This window comes from Monodon monoceros, unplaced genomic scaffold (assembly GCF_005190385.1).
Source record: "Monodon monoceros isolate NGI ecotype Baffin Bay Population unplaced genomic scaffold, NGI_Narwhal_1 Super_Scaffold_22, whole genome shotgun sequence".
Taxonomy (NCBI): domain Eukaryota; kingdom Metazoa; phylum Chordata; class Mammalia; order Artiodactyla; family Monodontidae; genus Monodon; species Monodon monoceros.
In genome coordinates, this window is record NW_021703779.1 from 58,423,652 (window position 1) to 58,438,976 (window position 15,325).

Here is a 15,325-nt window from a genome sequence, read left to right on the forward strand (position 1 = left end):
ATATTTTTGTAGCACTATCTGGAGATTCTTTAGAAATAATGGATGTATCCCTCATGTATCACTATTAACAAATTTTTTCCAGCTGACAACCCTGTCATCTGCAGGTGCTGTTTACCATGTAATTTTACCATAGGAAACAACGGTGTAATCAGTTAATAAAGTGTAAAGAATTAGAATTTTTTCCCCTTGAGCAAAATGCCTGGCTGTAGCCAACATTCCTGATGCCTTTTCCCTTGTGCAATAGGTAAGGAATATTTGAAGAGAGAAAGCTGTTTCCTTCATATTCTGCAGCTTGCCTCTGGAGGCCGTGCTAATGAATGCAACACTCAAGCTAGAATTCCAGACATTTTCTGTGAGCCGCCACTGTTTTTTTAATAGTTATTTTAATTATACTACTACTACTAATAATAATAATAATTATTATTATTATTAAAATCGGCTGCACCAGGTCCTAGTTGTGACACGTGGGATCTTTTACTTGCAGCATGTGGGTTCATAGTTGCGGCATGTGACTTCGTAGTTGTGGCATGCGGACTTCTTAGTTGCGCCATGCAAACTCTTAGTTGCAGCATGTGGAATCTAGTTCCAACCAGGGATCGAAGCTGGGCCCCCTGCATGGGGAGCGAAGAGTCTTATCCACTGGACCACCAGGGAAGTCCCAGCAGCCACTGATTTTTTTTTCCTTAAATGCTTTTATTATTTATTTGTTTGATTGTTCGTTTATTTATATTTAACATACTTATTGGAGTATAATTGCTTTCCAATGGTGTGTTAGTTTCTGCTTTATAACAAAGTGAATCAGCTATACATATACATATATCCCCATATCTCCTCCTTCTTGCATCTCCCTCCCACCCTCCCACTCCAAACCCTCTAGGTGGTCACAAAGCACCGAGCTGATCTCCCTGTGCTATGCAGCTGCTTCCCACTAGCTATCTATTTTACATTTGGTAGTATATATAACTCCATGCCACTCTCACTTTGTCCCAGCTTACCATTCCCCCTCCCCGTGTCCTCAAGTCCATTCTCTACATCTGTGTGTTTACTCCTGTCTTGCCACTTAGTTCTTCAGAACCAATTTTTTTTTAGATTCCATACATATATGTTAGCATACAGTGTTTGTTTTTCTCTTTCTGACTTACTTCGCTCTGTATGACAGACTCTAGGTCCGTCCACCTCACTACAAATAACTCAATTTCGTTTCTTCTTTATCCATTCATCTGTCGATGGACACTTAGGTTGCTTCCATGTCCTGGCTATTGTAAATAGAGATTCAGTGAACATTGTGGTACATGACTCTTTTTTTTTTTCTTTTTTCTTCATGACTCTTTTTGAATTATGGTTTTCCCAGGGTATATGCCCAGTAGTGGGATTGCTGGGTCATATGGTAGTTCTATTTTTAGTTTTTTAAGGATCCTCCATAGTAGCTGTATAAATTTACATTCCCAACAACAGTGCAAGAGGGTTCCCTTTTCTCCACACCTTCTCCAGCATTTACTGTTTGCAGATTTTTTCATGATGGCCATTCTGACTGGTGTGAGGTGATATCTCATTGTAGTTCTGATTTGCATTTCTCTAATGATTACTGATGTTGAGCATTCTTTCATGTGTTTGTTGGCAATCTGTATATCTTTTTGGAGAAATGTCTATTTAGGGCTTGTGCCCATTTTTGGATTGGGTTGTTTGTTATTTTGATATTGAGCTGCATGAGCTGCTTGTAAATTTGGGAGATTAATCCTTTGTCAGTTTCTTTATTTGCAAATATGTTCTCCCATTCTGAGGGTTCTCTCTTAGTCTTTTTTATGGTTTCCTTTGCTGTGCAAAAGCTTTTAAGTTTCATTAGTTTCCATTTGTTTATTTTTGTTTTTATTTCCATTTCTCTAGGAGGTGGGTCAAAAATGATCTTGCTGTGATATATGTCATACAGTGTGATCTGCCAATGTTTTCTTCTAAGAGTTTTATAGTGTCTAGACTTACATTTAGATCTTTAACCCATTTTGAGTCTATTTTTGTGTATGGTGTTAAGAAGTGTTCTAATTTTATTCTTTTATATGTAGCTGTCCAGTTTTACCAGCACCACTTATGGAAGAGGCTGTGCTTTCTCCATCATATATTCTTGCCTCCTTTATCAAAAATAAGGTGACCATATGTGCGTGGGTTTATCTGTGGGCTTTCTATCCTGTTCCATTAATCTGTATTTCTGTTTTTGTGCCAGTACCATACTGTCTTGATTACTGTAGCTTTGTAGTATAGTCTGAAGGTAGGGTGCCTGATTCCTCCAGCTCCATTTTTCTTCCTCAAGATTGCTTTTGCTATTCGGGGTCTTTTGTGTTTCCATACAAATTGTGAAATTTTTTGTTCTGCTTTGTGAAAAATGCCATTGTTAGTTTGATAGGGATTGCATTGAATCCGTAGATTTCTTTAGGTAGTATATTCATTTTCACTATGCTGACTCCTGCAATCCAAGAACATGGTATATCTCTCCATCTGTTCGTATCATTTTTAATTTCTTTCATCAGTGTCTTATACTTTTCTGTATACAGGTCTTTGTCTCCTTAGGTACGTTTACTCCTGGGTATTTTATTCTTTTTGTTGCAATGGTAAATGGGAGTGTTTCCTTAATTTCACTTTCAGATTTTTCATCATTAGTGTATAGGAATGCAAGAGATTTCTGTGCATTAATTTTGTATACTGCTACTTTACCAAATTCATTGATTAACTCTAATAGTTTTCTGGTAGCATCTTTAGGATTCTCTAGAGATAGTATCATGTCATCTGCAAACAGTGACAGCTTTACTTCTTTTCTGATTTCGATTCCTTTTATTTCTTTTTCTTCTCTGATTGCTGTGGCTAGAACTTCGAATACTATGTTGAATAATAGTTGTGAGAGTGCACATCCTTGTCTCGTTCCTGACCTTAGAGGAAATGCTTTCAGTTTTTTCACCATTGAGAATGATGTTTGCTTTGGGTTTGTCGTTTATGGCTTTTATTATGATGAGGTAGGTTCCCTCTATGCCCACTATCTGGAGAGTTTTTATCATAAATGGGTGTTGAATTTTGTCAAAAGCTTTTTCTGCATCTCTTGAGATGATCATATGGTTTTTATTGTTCAGTTCGTTAATATGGTTATCACATTGATTGATTTGCGTACATTGAAGAATCCTTGTATACCTGGGATAAATCCCACTTGATCATGGTGTATGAACCTTTTAATGTCTTGTTGGATCCTGTTTGCTAGTATTTTGTTGAGGATTTTTGCATCTATATTCATCAGTGATCTTGGACTGTAATTTTCTTTTTTTGTAGTATCTTTGCCTGGTTTTGGTATCAGGGTGATGGTGGCCTCATAGAATGAGTTTGGGAGTGTTCCTTCCTCTTCATTTTTTGGAAGAATTTGAGAAGCATGGGTGTTAGCTCCTCCCTACATGTTTGATAGAATTCACCTGTGAAGCCATCTGGTGTTGGGCTTTTGTTGGTTGGAAGATTTTTAATCACAGTTTCAATTTCATTACTTGTGATTGGTCTGTTCATATTTTCTGTTCCTTCCTGGTTCAGTCTTGGAAGGTTATACCTTTCTAAAAATTTGTCCATTTCTTCCAGGTTGTCCATTTTATTGGCACAGAGTTGCTTGCAGTAGTCTCTTATGATGCTTTGTATTTCTGTGGTGTCTGTTGTAACTTCTTCTTTTTCATTTCTAATTTTATTGATTTGAGTCCCCTCGCTCTTTTTCTTGATGAGTCTGGCTAATGGTTTATCAATTTTGTTTATCTTCTCAAAGAACCAGCTTTTAGTTTTATTGATCTTTGCTCTATTGTTTTCTTTGTTCCTATTTCATTTATTTCTGCTCTAATCTTTATGATTTCTTTCTTTCTGCTAACTTTGGGTTTTGTTTGTTCTTCTATCTCTACTTCCTTTAGGTGTAAGGTTAGATTGTTTATTTCAGAATTTTCCTGTTTCTTGAGGTAGGCTTGTATTGTAAGTTTATTTTATAAACTTCCCTCTTAGAAGTGCTTTTGCTGCATCCCATAGGTTTTGGGTCATCGTGTTTTCATTGTCATTTGTCTCTAGGTATTTTTTGATGGCCTCTTTGATTTCTTCAGTGATCTCTTGGTTATTTAATAACGTATTGTTTACCCTCCATGTGTTTGTGTTTTTTAAGTTTTTTTCCCTGTAATTCATTTCTAATCTCAGAGCGCTGTGGTCAGAGAAGATGCTTGATATGATTTCAATTTTCTTAAATTTACTGAGGCTTGATTTGTGACCCAAGATGTGATCTATCCTTGAGAATGTTCCGTGCGCACTTGAGAAGAAAGTGTAATCTGCTGTTTTTAGATGGAATGTCCTATAAATATCAATTAAATCTATCTGGTCAATTGTGTCATTTAAAGCTTCTGTTTCCTTATTTATTTTCATTCTGGATGATCTGTCCATTGGTGTAAGTGAGGTGTTAAAGTCCCCCACTATTATTGTGTTACTGTTGATTTCCTCTTTTATAGCTGTTAGCAGTTGTCTTATATATTGAGGTGCTCCTATGTTGGGTGCATATGTATTTATAATTGTTATATCTTCTTCTTGGATTGATCCCTTGATCATTATGTTGTGTCCTTCCTTATCTCTTGTAACATCCTTTATTTTAAAGTCTATTTTATCTGATATGAGTATAGCCACTCCACCTTTCTTTTGATTTCCATTTGCATGGAATATCTTTTTCCATCCCCTCACTTTCAATCTGTATGTGTGCCTATGTCTGAAGTGGGTCTCTTGTAGACAGCATATATACGGGTCTTGTTTTTGTTTCCATTCAGCAAGCCTGTGTCTTTTGGTTGGAGCATTCAATCCATTCACGTTAAGGTAATTATCGATATGTATGTTCCTATGACCATTTTCTTAATTGTTTGGGGTTTGTTTTTGTAGGTCCTTTTCTTCTCTTGTGTTTCCCACTCAGAGAAGTTCCTTTAGCATTTGTTGTAGAGCTGATTTGGTGGTGCTGAATGCTCTTAGCTTTTGCTTGTCTGTAAAGCTTTTGATTTCTCCATCGAATCTGAATGAGATCCTTGTCGGGTAGAGTAATCTTGGTTGTAGGTTCTTCCCTTTCATCACTTTAAGTATATCATGCCACTCCCTTCTGGCTTGTAGAGTTTCTGCTGAGAAATCAGCTGTTAACCTTATGGGAGTTCCCTTGTGTGCTATTTGTCATTTTTCACTTGCTGCTTTCAATAATTTTTCTTTGTCTTTAATTTTTGCCTATTTGATTACTATGTGTCTCGGCGTGTTTCTCCTTAAGTTTCTCCTGTATGGGACTCGCTGTGCTTCCTGGACTTGGGTGGCTATTTCCTTTCCCATGTTAGGGAAGTTTTTGACTATAATCTCTTCAAATATTTTCTCTAGTCCTTTCTCTCTGTTCTCCTTCTGGGACCCCTATAATGCATATGTTGTTGCGTTTAATGTTGTCCCAGAAGTCTCTTAGGCTGTCTTCATTTCTTTTCATTCTTTTTTCTTTATTCTCTTCTGCAGCAGTGAATTCCACCATTCTGTCTTCCAGGTCATTTATCCGTTCTTCTGCCTTAGTTATTCTGCTATTAATTCCTTCTAGTATAGTTTTCATTTCAGTTATTGTATTGTTCATCTCTGTTTGTTTGTTCTTTAATTCTTCTAGGTCTTTGTTAAACATTTTTTGCATCTTCTTGATCTTTGCCTCCATTCTTTTTCTGAGGTCCTGGATCATCTTCACTATCATTATTCTGAATTCTTTTTCTGGAAGGTTGCCTATCTCCACTTCATTTAGTTGTTTTTCTGGGGTTTTATCTTCTTCCTTCATCTGGTGCATAGCCCTCTGCCTTTTCATCTTCTCTGTCTTTCTGTGAATGTGGGTTTTGTTCCACAGGCTGCCAGATTGTAGTTCTTCTTGCTTCTGCTGTCTGCCCTCTGGTGGATGAGGCTAAGAGGCTTGTGTAAGTTTCCTGATGTGAGGGACTGGTGGTGGGTAGAGCTGACTATTGCTCTGGTGGGTAGAGCTCAGTAAAACTTTAATCTGCTTGACTGTTGATGGTTGGGGCTGGGTTCCCTCCCTGTTGGTTGTTTGGCCTGAGCCGACCCAACACTGCAGCCTACCTGGGCTCTTTGTTGGGGCTAATGACAGCCTCTGGGAGGGCTCACGCCAAGGAGTACTTTGCAGAACTTCTGCTGCCAGTTTCATTTTCCCGACGGTGAGCCACAGCCAGCCCCCACCTCTGCAGGAGACTCTTCAACACTAGCAGGTAGGTGTTGTTCAGTCTCCCCTGGCGTCACTGCTCCTTCCCTTGTGTCCCGACATACACACTACTTTGTGTGTGCCCTCCCAGAATGGAGTCTCTGTTTCCCTCAGTCCTTCAAAAGTCCTGCAATCAATTCCCACTAGGCTTCAAAGTCTGATTCTCTATGAATTCCTCCTCCCGTTGCTGGACGCCCAGGTTGGGAAACCTGACGTGGGGCTCAGAACCTTCACTCCAGTGGGTGGACTTCTGTGGTACGTGTTCTCCGGTCTGTGAATCACCCAACCAGCAGTTACAGGATTTGATTTTACTGTGATTGCACCCCTCCTACCGTCTTATTGTGGCTTCTCCTTTGTCTTTGGATGTGGGGTATCTTATTTGGTGAGTTCCAGTGTCTTCCTGTCGATGACTGTCCAGCAGCTAGTTGTGATTCTGGTGTTATCGCAAGAGGGAGTGTGAGCACATCCTTCTACTCCACCATCTTGGTTCCTCTCTGTGTTTGTGTTTTTTACAGATTTTTTCCTGTAATTGATTTCTAGTCTCATAGCGTTGTGGTCAGAAAAGATACTTGATATGATTTCAATTTTCTTAAATTTACCAAGGCTTTATTTGTGACCCAAGATATGATCTATCCTGGAGAATGTTCCATGAGCAGTTGAGAAGAATGTGTATTCTGTTGGTTTTGAATGGAATGTCCTATAAATATCAATTAAGTCCATCTTGTTTAATGTATCATTTAAAGCTTGTGTTTCCTTATTTATTTTCATTTTTGATGATCTGTCCATTGGTGAAAGTGCGGTGTTAATGTCCCCTACTATGATTCTGTTACTGTCAATTTCCCCTCTTATGGCTGTTAGCATTTGCCTTATGTATTGAAGTGCTCCTATGTTGGGTGCATAAATATTTACAATTTTTATGTCTTCTTCTTGGATTGATCCCTTGATCATCATGTAATGTCCTTCTTTGTCTCTTGTAATAGTCTTTGTTTTAAAGTCTATTTTGTCTGATATGAGAATTGCTACCCCAGCTTTCTTTTGATTTCCATTTGCATGGAATATCTTTTTCCATCCCCTCAGTTTGAGTCTGTATGTGTCCGTAAGTCTGAAGTGGGTCTCTTGTAGACAGCATATATATGGGTCTTGTTTTTGTATGCATTCAGCCAGTCTATGTCTTTTGGTTGGAGTATTTAATCCATTTACATTTAAGGTAATTATGGATATATATGTTCTTATTACAATTTTCTTAATTGTTTTGGGTTTGTTATTGTAGGTCTTTTCCTTCTCTTCTTAAAAAAATTTATTTATTTATTTATTTATTTATTTGGCTGCATTGGGTGTTTGTTGCTGCATGCCGGCTTTCTCTATTAGTGGTGAGTGGGGGCTACTCTTGATTCGGTGCACAGGCTCCTCATTGTGGTGCCTTCTCTTGCTGTGGAGTATGGTCCCTAGGCCCTCGAGCTTCTGTAGTTGTGGCTCACAAGCTCTATAGCACAGGCTCAATAGTTGCGGTGCATGGGCTTATTTGTTCCGCGCCATGTGGGATCTCCCTGGACCAGGGCTCAGACCTACGTCCCCTGCACTGGCAGGTGGACTCATAACCACTGCACCACCAGGGAAGTCCTCCTTTTCCTTCTCTTGTGTTTCCTGTCCAGAGAAGTTCCTTTAGCATTTGTTGTAAAGCTGGTTTGGTGGTGCTGAATTCTCTTAGCTTTTACTTATCTGTAAAGTTTTTAATTTCTCTGTCAATTCTGCATGAGTTCCTTGCTGAGTAGAGTAATCTTGGTTGCAGGTTTTCCCTTTCATCGCTTTAAATATTTCCTTCCACTCCCTTCTGGATTGCAGAATTTTTGCTGAAAGATCAGCTGTTAGCCTTATGGGGATTCCCTGTATGTTATTTGTTGTTTTTCCGTTGCTGCTTTTAATATTTTTTGTTTGTATTTAATTTTTCATAGTTTGTTTAATATGTGTCTTCGCATGTTTCTCCTTGAATTTATCCTGTATGGGACTCCCTGTGCTTCCTGGACTTGATTAACTATTTCCTTTCCCATATTAGGGAAATTTTCAACTATAATCTTTTCAAATATTTTCTCAGTCCGTTTATTTTTCTCTTCTTCTTCTGGGACCCCTATAATTCGAGTGTTGGTGCGTTTAATGTTGTCCCAGAGGTCTCTAAGAGTGTCCTCAATTCTTTTCATTCTTTTTTCTTTATTGTGCTCTGCAGTAGTTATTTCTACTATTTTATCTTCCAGGTCACTTATCCATCTTCTGCCTCAGTTATTCTGCTATTGATTCCTTCTAGAGAAATTTTAATTTCATTTATTGTGTTGTTCATCATTGTTTGTTTGCTCTTTAGTTCTTCTACGTCCTTGTTAAACTTCCCTTGTATTTTCTCCATTCTATTTCCAAGAGTTCGTATCATCTTTACTATCCTTACTCTGAATTCTTTTTCAGGTAGACTGCCTCTTTCCTCTTCATTTGTTTGGTCTGGTGGGTTTTTACGTTGCCCTTTCATCTGCTGTGTGTTTCTCTGTCTTCTCACTTTGCTTAACTTACTGTGTTTGTGGTCTCCTTTTCACAGGCTTCAGGTTCATCGTTTCCTGTTGTTTTTGGTGTCTGCCCCCAGTGTGTATGGTTGGTTCAGTGGGTTGCATAGGCTTCCTGGTGGAGGGGACTGGTGCCTGTGTTCTGGTGGATAAAGCTAGATCTCGTCTTTCTGATGGGCAGGACTGCGTCTTGTGGTGTGTTTTGGGGTGCCTGTGACCTTATTATGATTTTAGGCAGCCTCTCTGCTGATAGGTGGGGTTGTGTTCCTGTCTTGCTAGTTGTTTGGCATAGAGTGTCCAGCACTATAGCTTGCTGGTCGTTGGGTGGAGCTGGGTCTTAACATTGACCATCTCCATCTCTTGGAGAGCTTTCACTGTTTTATATTACGTGGAGCCTGGAGGTCTCTGATGGACCAATGTCCTGAACTCAGCTCTCCCACCTCAGAGGCACAGGCCTGACACCGGCCGGAGCACCAACAGCCTGTCATCCACACGGCTCTGAAGAAAAGGGATAAAAAAAGAAGGAAAGAAAGAAAAAAATAAAATAAGGTAAAATTATTAAAATTAAAAATAATTTTAGGTAATTTTTTAAAAAGGAGAAAAAAATGGTCAGACGGAACCCTAGGACAAATGGTAAAAGCAAAGCTCTACAGACAAAATCACACAAAGAAGCATACACATGCAAACTCACAAAAAGAGAAAAAGGAAAAAAATACGTATATCTTTTGGGAAGTCTGAGGTCTTCTGCCCGTGTTCAGTAGGTGTTCTGTAGGAGTTGTTCCACATGTGGATGTATTTCTGATGTATCTGTGGGAAGGAAGGTGATCTCCACGTCTTACTCCTCCACCATCTTGAAGGTCTCCCCCAGTCACTGATTTTTGTCTTTACCGTTATACTACACAAAGGTTAGTTTTCCCTCCTATCTCTAATTGAGACAAATAAGATCATTGTGCATAGGGATCCTCTTTCAGTTTAAGCAGTGTTTTGTGTTTTTTCAATGAGAAAATAGAAACTGTTCTGTTCAAAGCATTTTCATATACAGGCAGTCCCCTTCTAATGAATATTTGACTTATGAATGTCCCATACTCATCAACAGCCTCTCTGAAAGGACTTTAAGCTACTCCTACTACCCATGGAAGCTGGAGTTGTTTCTTCCATCTACAGGAGTTGGTTTCTCCCTCAGCTCTCCTCTTCTGGGAGCCTGAGTTTTCACAAGCTCCCATCAGACCTTTTGGAACAATTAACATGTGAGCACATTCTCCTACTGCTGCTGCCAGGACACAAGAAGGTGCTGGTGACCGTGCGAAGAATCCCCATAGGAGCTCAGCCCATGAAGGAACACAAAGAGTATAAAGAAAATTCTGGAATTCTGGTTGGTGATGGTGGGGAGGTTCTCCATTTGTGCTTCAAAATTCCTTTCCACTAGAAATAGCATTATACTATAATAACATACCTATGTAAAACTGAGTTTTCTGACTGACTCACTTATCCAGACCACAGCCAAGAATAAGCAGTAAACAAATGGCCTCTAAGCCGCCAGAGTATATGCATCTTACTTATTGGAAAAGCCATTCAAAAACCCACTGATTGCCTATTTATTCTGTTTGTACATGATTCTGATTAGTTTTAATGAGATGTGAGATGTCAAGCCTATAGGAGGTTATAAGCAGCAAATTTGAAGAGACTGGAAAAATGTTATAAGTAGATGAAGTGAAATATGATAGTTGACAGCAAGGTAAGAGACCGAAAAAGCATTAAAAAGAAGTTTAAGAACTCAAAAGCCAACCACAATGAAAAACTCCTTCACATCCACAAGCATGGCTAAAATGAAAAATTGACAACACCAAATGTAGTGAAAATGCAGAGCAGTGGATTGCTCACACATTACCAGTGGGAGTAGGAAAAGGTACAGTCACTGGAAAATAGTTTGACAGTTCCCTTACAGTAAATAGTTACCATATAGCCCAGAGGTTCCACTCCTAGGTGTTTACCCAAGAAAAATGAAGACATATATCCCCTCAAAGCCTCATACTCATATCAGCTTTATTCATAATAGCCCCAAACTGGAAATAACCCAAATGTCCCTCAAAAGGCAAATGCATTAAAAAGTTATAGTATATCCGTATAATTAAATACTACTCAGGAAGAAAAAGGAATGAACTACTGATACTCACAACAACGTGGATGAGTCTCACAGACATTGTGCTGAGGGAAAGAAGCAACACAAAAATCATATAAACATATTGTATGATCCCATTTATGTGAGGTTCTAGAATGGGGAAAACTAAGCTATGGTGATAGAATCAGAACAGTGGCTGCCTGAGGTTGGAGTAGCACTGAAGAATGACTGGAAGGGACACAAGGGAAAATTCTGGGGTGATGGAATTGTTCCATATCTTGATTTGGGTGGTGGTTACAAAGGTGTGTATTTTTCAAACTGTATGCTTAAAATGTGTGCACTTTATTGTATGTAAATTTTAGCTAAAATTTTCATAAAGTACATAATTTACAAAGGGAGAAAATCCTTCAGAGGACCCCCCTGCTACAGGGTAAAATCTTAACTCCTTAACATGATCTGGCCTTTGTTTAATGTCTCTTGGCTCATTCCTTACCATTCCTCCCCAACTCCTACCACTTACTTTATGCTACTTGTATTTCCAAAAACTGCTTCTCTGTCTATTTCCTCTGAACCTTGAAGCACAATGCTCCCTTTGCCTGGAATTCCTTTTCATTTTCTCATTCATCACTAAATCCTCAATATCCTTCAGGACTCACAGAGGTAGCACCTCCTCCAAAAAGCCTTTTCCACTCCCAGTCTGTATTAGGTACTTTCCCTCTTCCTCCCAGAGAACTTTATGCTTCTCTCTAACAAAGCATGTATTGCTCTGTAATGTTAAGTGTAACTTTAAAAAACCCTGAAAACTATAGTGGACTGGTGCCATTTAATGTACAGGCAAATAGTCTTCTACATATTCAGTAAACCCTGAGTGAAATCATATGTTGTAGACTAATTTCTATCCAAAATAGCTGAAGTGAGTTTAAGCACTCAAATTTATCATGAAAACTCTTCTATCCAGAATTACTTGTTCTTCTAGAGTTGCAAATGATTGAGATTTTAGTGTAAATAGCAGTTTGGTATTATATTATTACTAGTATGATAGCTTATTTACATTGTGGGTTAAGTAACTTTCCATGGGCTTTATCTGGAAACCTAGCCAGACTTTATAACGTTGATTCTACGGGAAAGTGCATTTTACGTTCCAGTCAAGTGACAAAAACACTGCTCAGTTGAACCATGTGAAATTGCTGATATTCAACCATTTTTGACATACTAAAATGGCAGTTTCATGTGGTTCAACCTAAATATTTTTAAATACAACCCTATGGCAAGTTGGAGATTATTAATTATGTATTTAATACATGAATTTATTCTGTAAGATGCTAGTCTTGTATATTAAGGCTATTGGGTATAATTGTTTTACATAAACAGTAAATTACAGGATTTTTAAGAAAGTTTGTGTAGAATGTTAAGGCTTGCTTGAGTTCTACCCATCTTTTTTCCAGTTAATCACAGATGCAACAGACATGAGGATATTCTGGAATTGTTTATTTTTTGAACCAACAATAGGGTGAAAATGCAGATTCGTTTCTTCTTTTTAACCTCCAAACTATCTAACCAGTCTATTTTTAATATTAATTTTAATTACAATAATAGCTAACATTTATTGAGTGCATATTACATGCTGGGTACTGTGCAAACCCAACTACTTTATGAGCAAAGTACTATTATTGTCCCTATTTACAGATGAGGAAATTAAAGCTTAAGGACCTTGCCCAAGGTTACACAGCTATAAGTGGCAGAGTCAGGTTTGGAATCACTTTCAGTCCTACTACTCTGTCCACTGTTTACCTCAGGCACATTTTTTTTAACCACAAGTAAGCACTCATGCTGAAAAATTATGATTCAATTCAGCAAGTATATATTTAAGCTGTGATTACCATTAGTGATACCAGGCCCATTCACATATGAAATATGTTGTATTATTATGAGAGACCATCATAAGACAGTAGAGGACTAAGTACCAAAATGCTGTAAGCGTTCTTTTGGGATCTAGGAAAGGGAGAGAATAATTGTGTGCTTTATTATTATTAACTCCCAGAAGAGAGTTGGATGCACAGCATTCTGGGAACAAGCCAAAAGTTCAGCATAAATAGAAATGTGGAAAAATCATGGATGTATAATAATGAAGTTCAAGAGGGAGCAGCAAGCCCAGGTCTAATTCTGGGCAGGCATCAGTAGTATGTAAGGGAAGTTAAAAATCTATGACTGGGCTCTCTGAACCCCAGAACTATACTGACAAGTAGGACTGAATGATTACTCATTAGGTATTTGGGGCAGATGAGAGGGAGGCAGAAGAGATTAACCAAAATTTCGTGCCTACATTTTTGGGATAATAATGTTATCAAAAATAAAAGAATTTGTGCAGTGGAGGGGAGGATGGGCTCAGGCTTTAGACACTCTGAATTTTTTTTATTGGAAGTATAGTTGATTTACAATGTTGTGTTAGTTTCAGGTGTACAGCACAGTGATTCAGATGGAAAAAATATATATATATATATATTCGTTTTCAAACTCTTTTCCCTTATAGGTTATTAAAAGATATTTATAGTTCTCTGTGCTGTACAGTAGGTCCATGTTGTTTACCTGTTCTATACACAGTAGTGAGTATATGTTAATCCCAAACTCCTAATTTATCCCTCCCCCTCTTTCCCCTTTGGTAACCATAAATTTGTTTTCTATGTCTGTGGGTCTATTTCTGGTTTGTAAATAAGTTCATTTGTATCTTTTTTTTAGATTCCACATATAAGCAATATTATATGATATTTATCTTTGTCTAGCTTACTTCACTTAGTATGATAATCTCTAGGTCCATCCATGTTTCTGCAAATGGCAACGTTTCATTTTTTATGATTAATATTCCATTGTATATTACATTCCATATATATAGTATATGTATATATATATACACACTACATCTTTATCCATTCATCTTAAACTCTCTGAATTTAAGGTGAAGGCAGACTGTCTACAGAAAGCCAGTTTTTTATGTTGGCTATAGTTGACTGGGGTCAACCTTTGACTTATCTACTTGTTATTTTTCAGGTGGCCCTTCTGAATTTCTTCATCCCTGAAGAAAAGTCATACTCTGAAGAGGAGAGTAGGCGTGTTCGCCGCAATAAAAGAAGCAAAAGCAGTGAAGGAGCAGATGGTAAGTCTATTTGGGTGATCCTTTATCACATATCAGTTGATGAGAGTACCGTTCTGAGAACTACCTTTTCAAGTGTACTTCACCATCTCCTATATTTTCCACAGACGCAAGGTCACAGAAGGTTTTTCTAGCTTAACCTACCTAACCTACTCTTTTGACATAGAATTGACTGTACAAGGATCCTGTCTCCTCCAACCCCAGTACCTTTAGTCCTTTCACAGTATGTCTGATAGCCATGGTAGCATTTGTACCTCTGAAGATCACCCTCCATAAGGACTTCATCTCTCCTGGGGACATCCTATATCAACTAAGGCCACCAAGAGGATTCAGTCCTATTCTTGGAATGACAGAGTACTGTGCCATGGTGGCACTTACATGATATGTTAAATCCAGTGATAATTATGTCACTGTTGGCGTCAGCTACCATGCCTCTAGGACTCATTTGTAAGTTCCTTGAGGGCAGGGATTCATTTCTCTTTGTAAAGCTCCAGAATCTAGCCTAGTATCTAGCAAATTGTTGGTGTTTGTAATGTAAGTTGGTAATGTTGATTGCCCCTTCAGCTGGGTTATGATGTGCCATGAAAACCATCCCTATTGAAGGTGAAACAGATTTGAGTTAACTAACAATGCATTTTGTGGGGCATAACAAAATGTTGAGCTAGCTCCTGGGCAGGGTCTTTGAATCGCTCTATTTTAACATCATTCTGTCAATTGACAGAATGCTACCTCTTTAGAGTAGGAGTTTGTAGAATGCATAGCTATGGGCTGTTGTAAAGCCGTCTGGATTCAAAGACAGCACGTGGCTGGCTAAATCTGCCAAAGATATATGTTCTGGAGGGTTACAAAGCAATATGACTTTATGAAGATGAAAATCAGATTTTTTTAAACCTGACATTTGTCAATGTAAGTAAGGGCCAGCGATGGAAGCAGTTCCAGACCGCATGAGCAATTGAAGCAATGGGGCCAGGACTTTGTCATTTGGGACAAAAAGAGGTAAAACTGGATGAAGTCTGAAAAAGAGCTCAGAAGAAAGACCTGTAATAAAAGAGAGTCAGAAATAAGTAGGCTGTTTTTAGTCAATGGAGGTGGTAGCTTTGAGCCCTTCCATTGAGAAATGGACCAGAGGGGCCATTCTCTAGAGCAGATACTTTGCATACAATTCATGACCAAGTTCAAGCCTAGGAAATGTGGTCCATGAAGTAATAGGCACCCATTATTCGTATACTGCTTGCCGCCAGTTTCCTGGAAGTCTTCAGAAAGCT

General features: G+C 38.4%; 1 protein-coding gene across 4 annotated transcripts in view; it reads left to right on the forward strand.

The window, feature by feature from the left end:
* The window catches only part of EDA (ectodysplasin A), a 359,938-nt gene that overhangs the window by 247,031 nt on the left and 97,582 nt on the right, over nucleotides 1-15,325 (forward strand). For all 4 annotated transcript variants that reach the window (XM_029241527.1, XM_029241528.1, XM_029241529.1 and 1 more), the window contains one exon: nucleotides 13,958-14,063. In XM_029241527.1, the coding sequence (XP_029097360.1) occupies nucleotides 13,958-14,063 (106 nt within the window). Of the gene's footprint in view, nucleotides 1-13,957; nucleotides 14,064-15,325 lie in introns of those variants that run through there.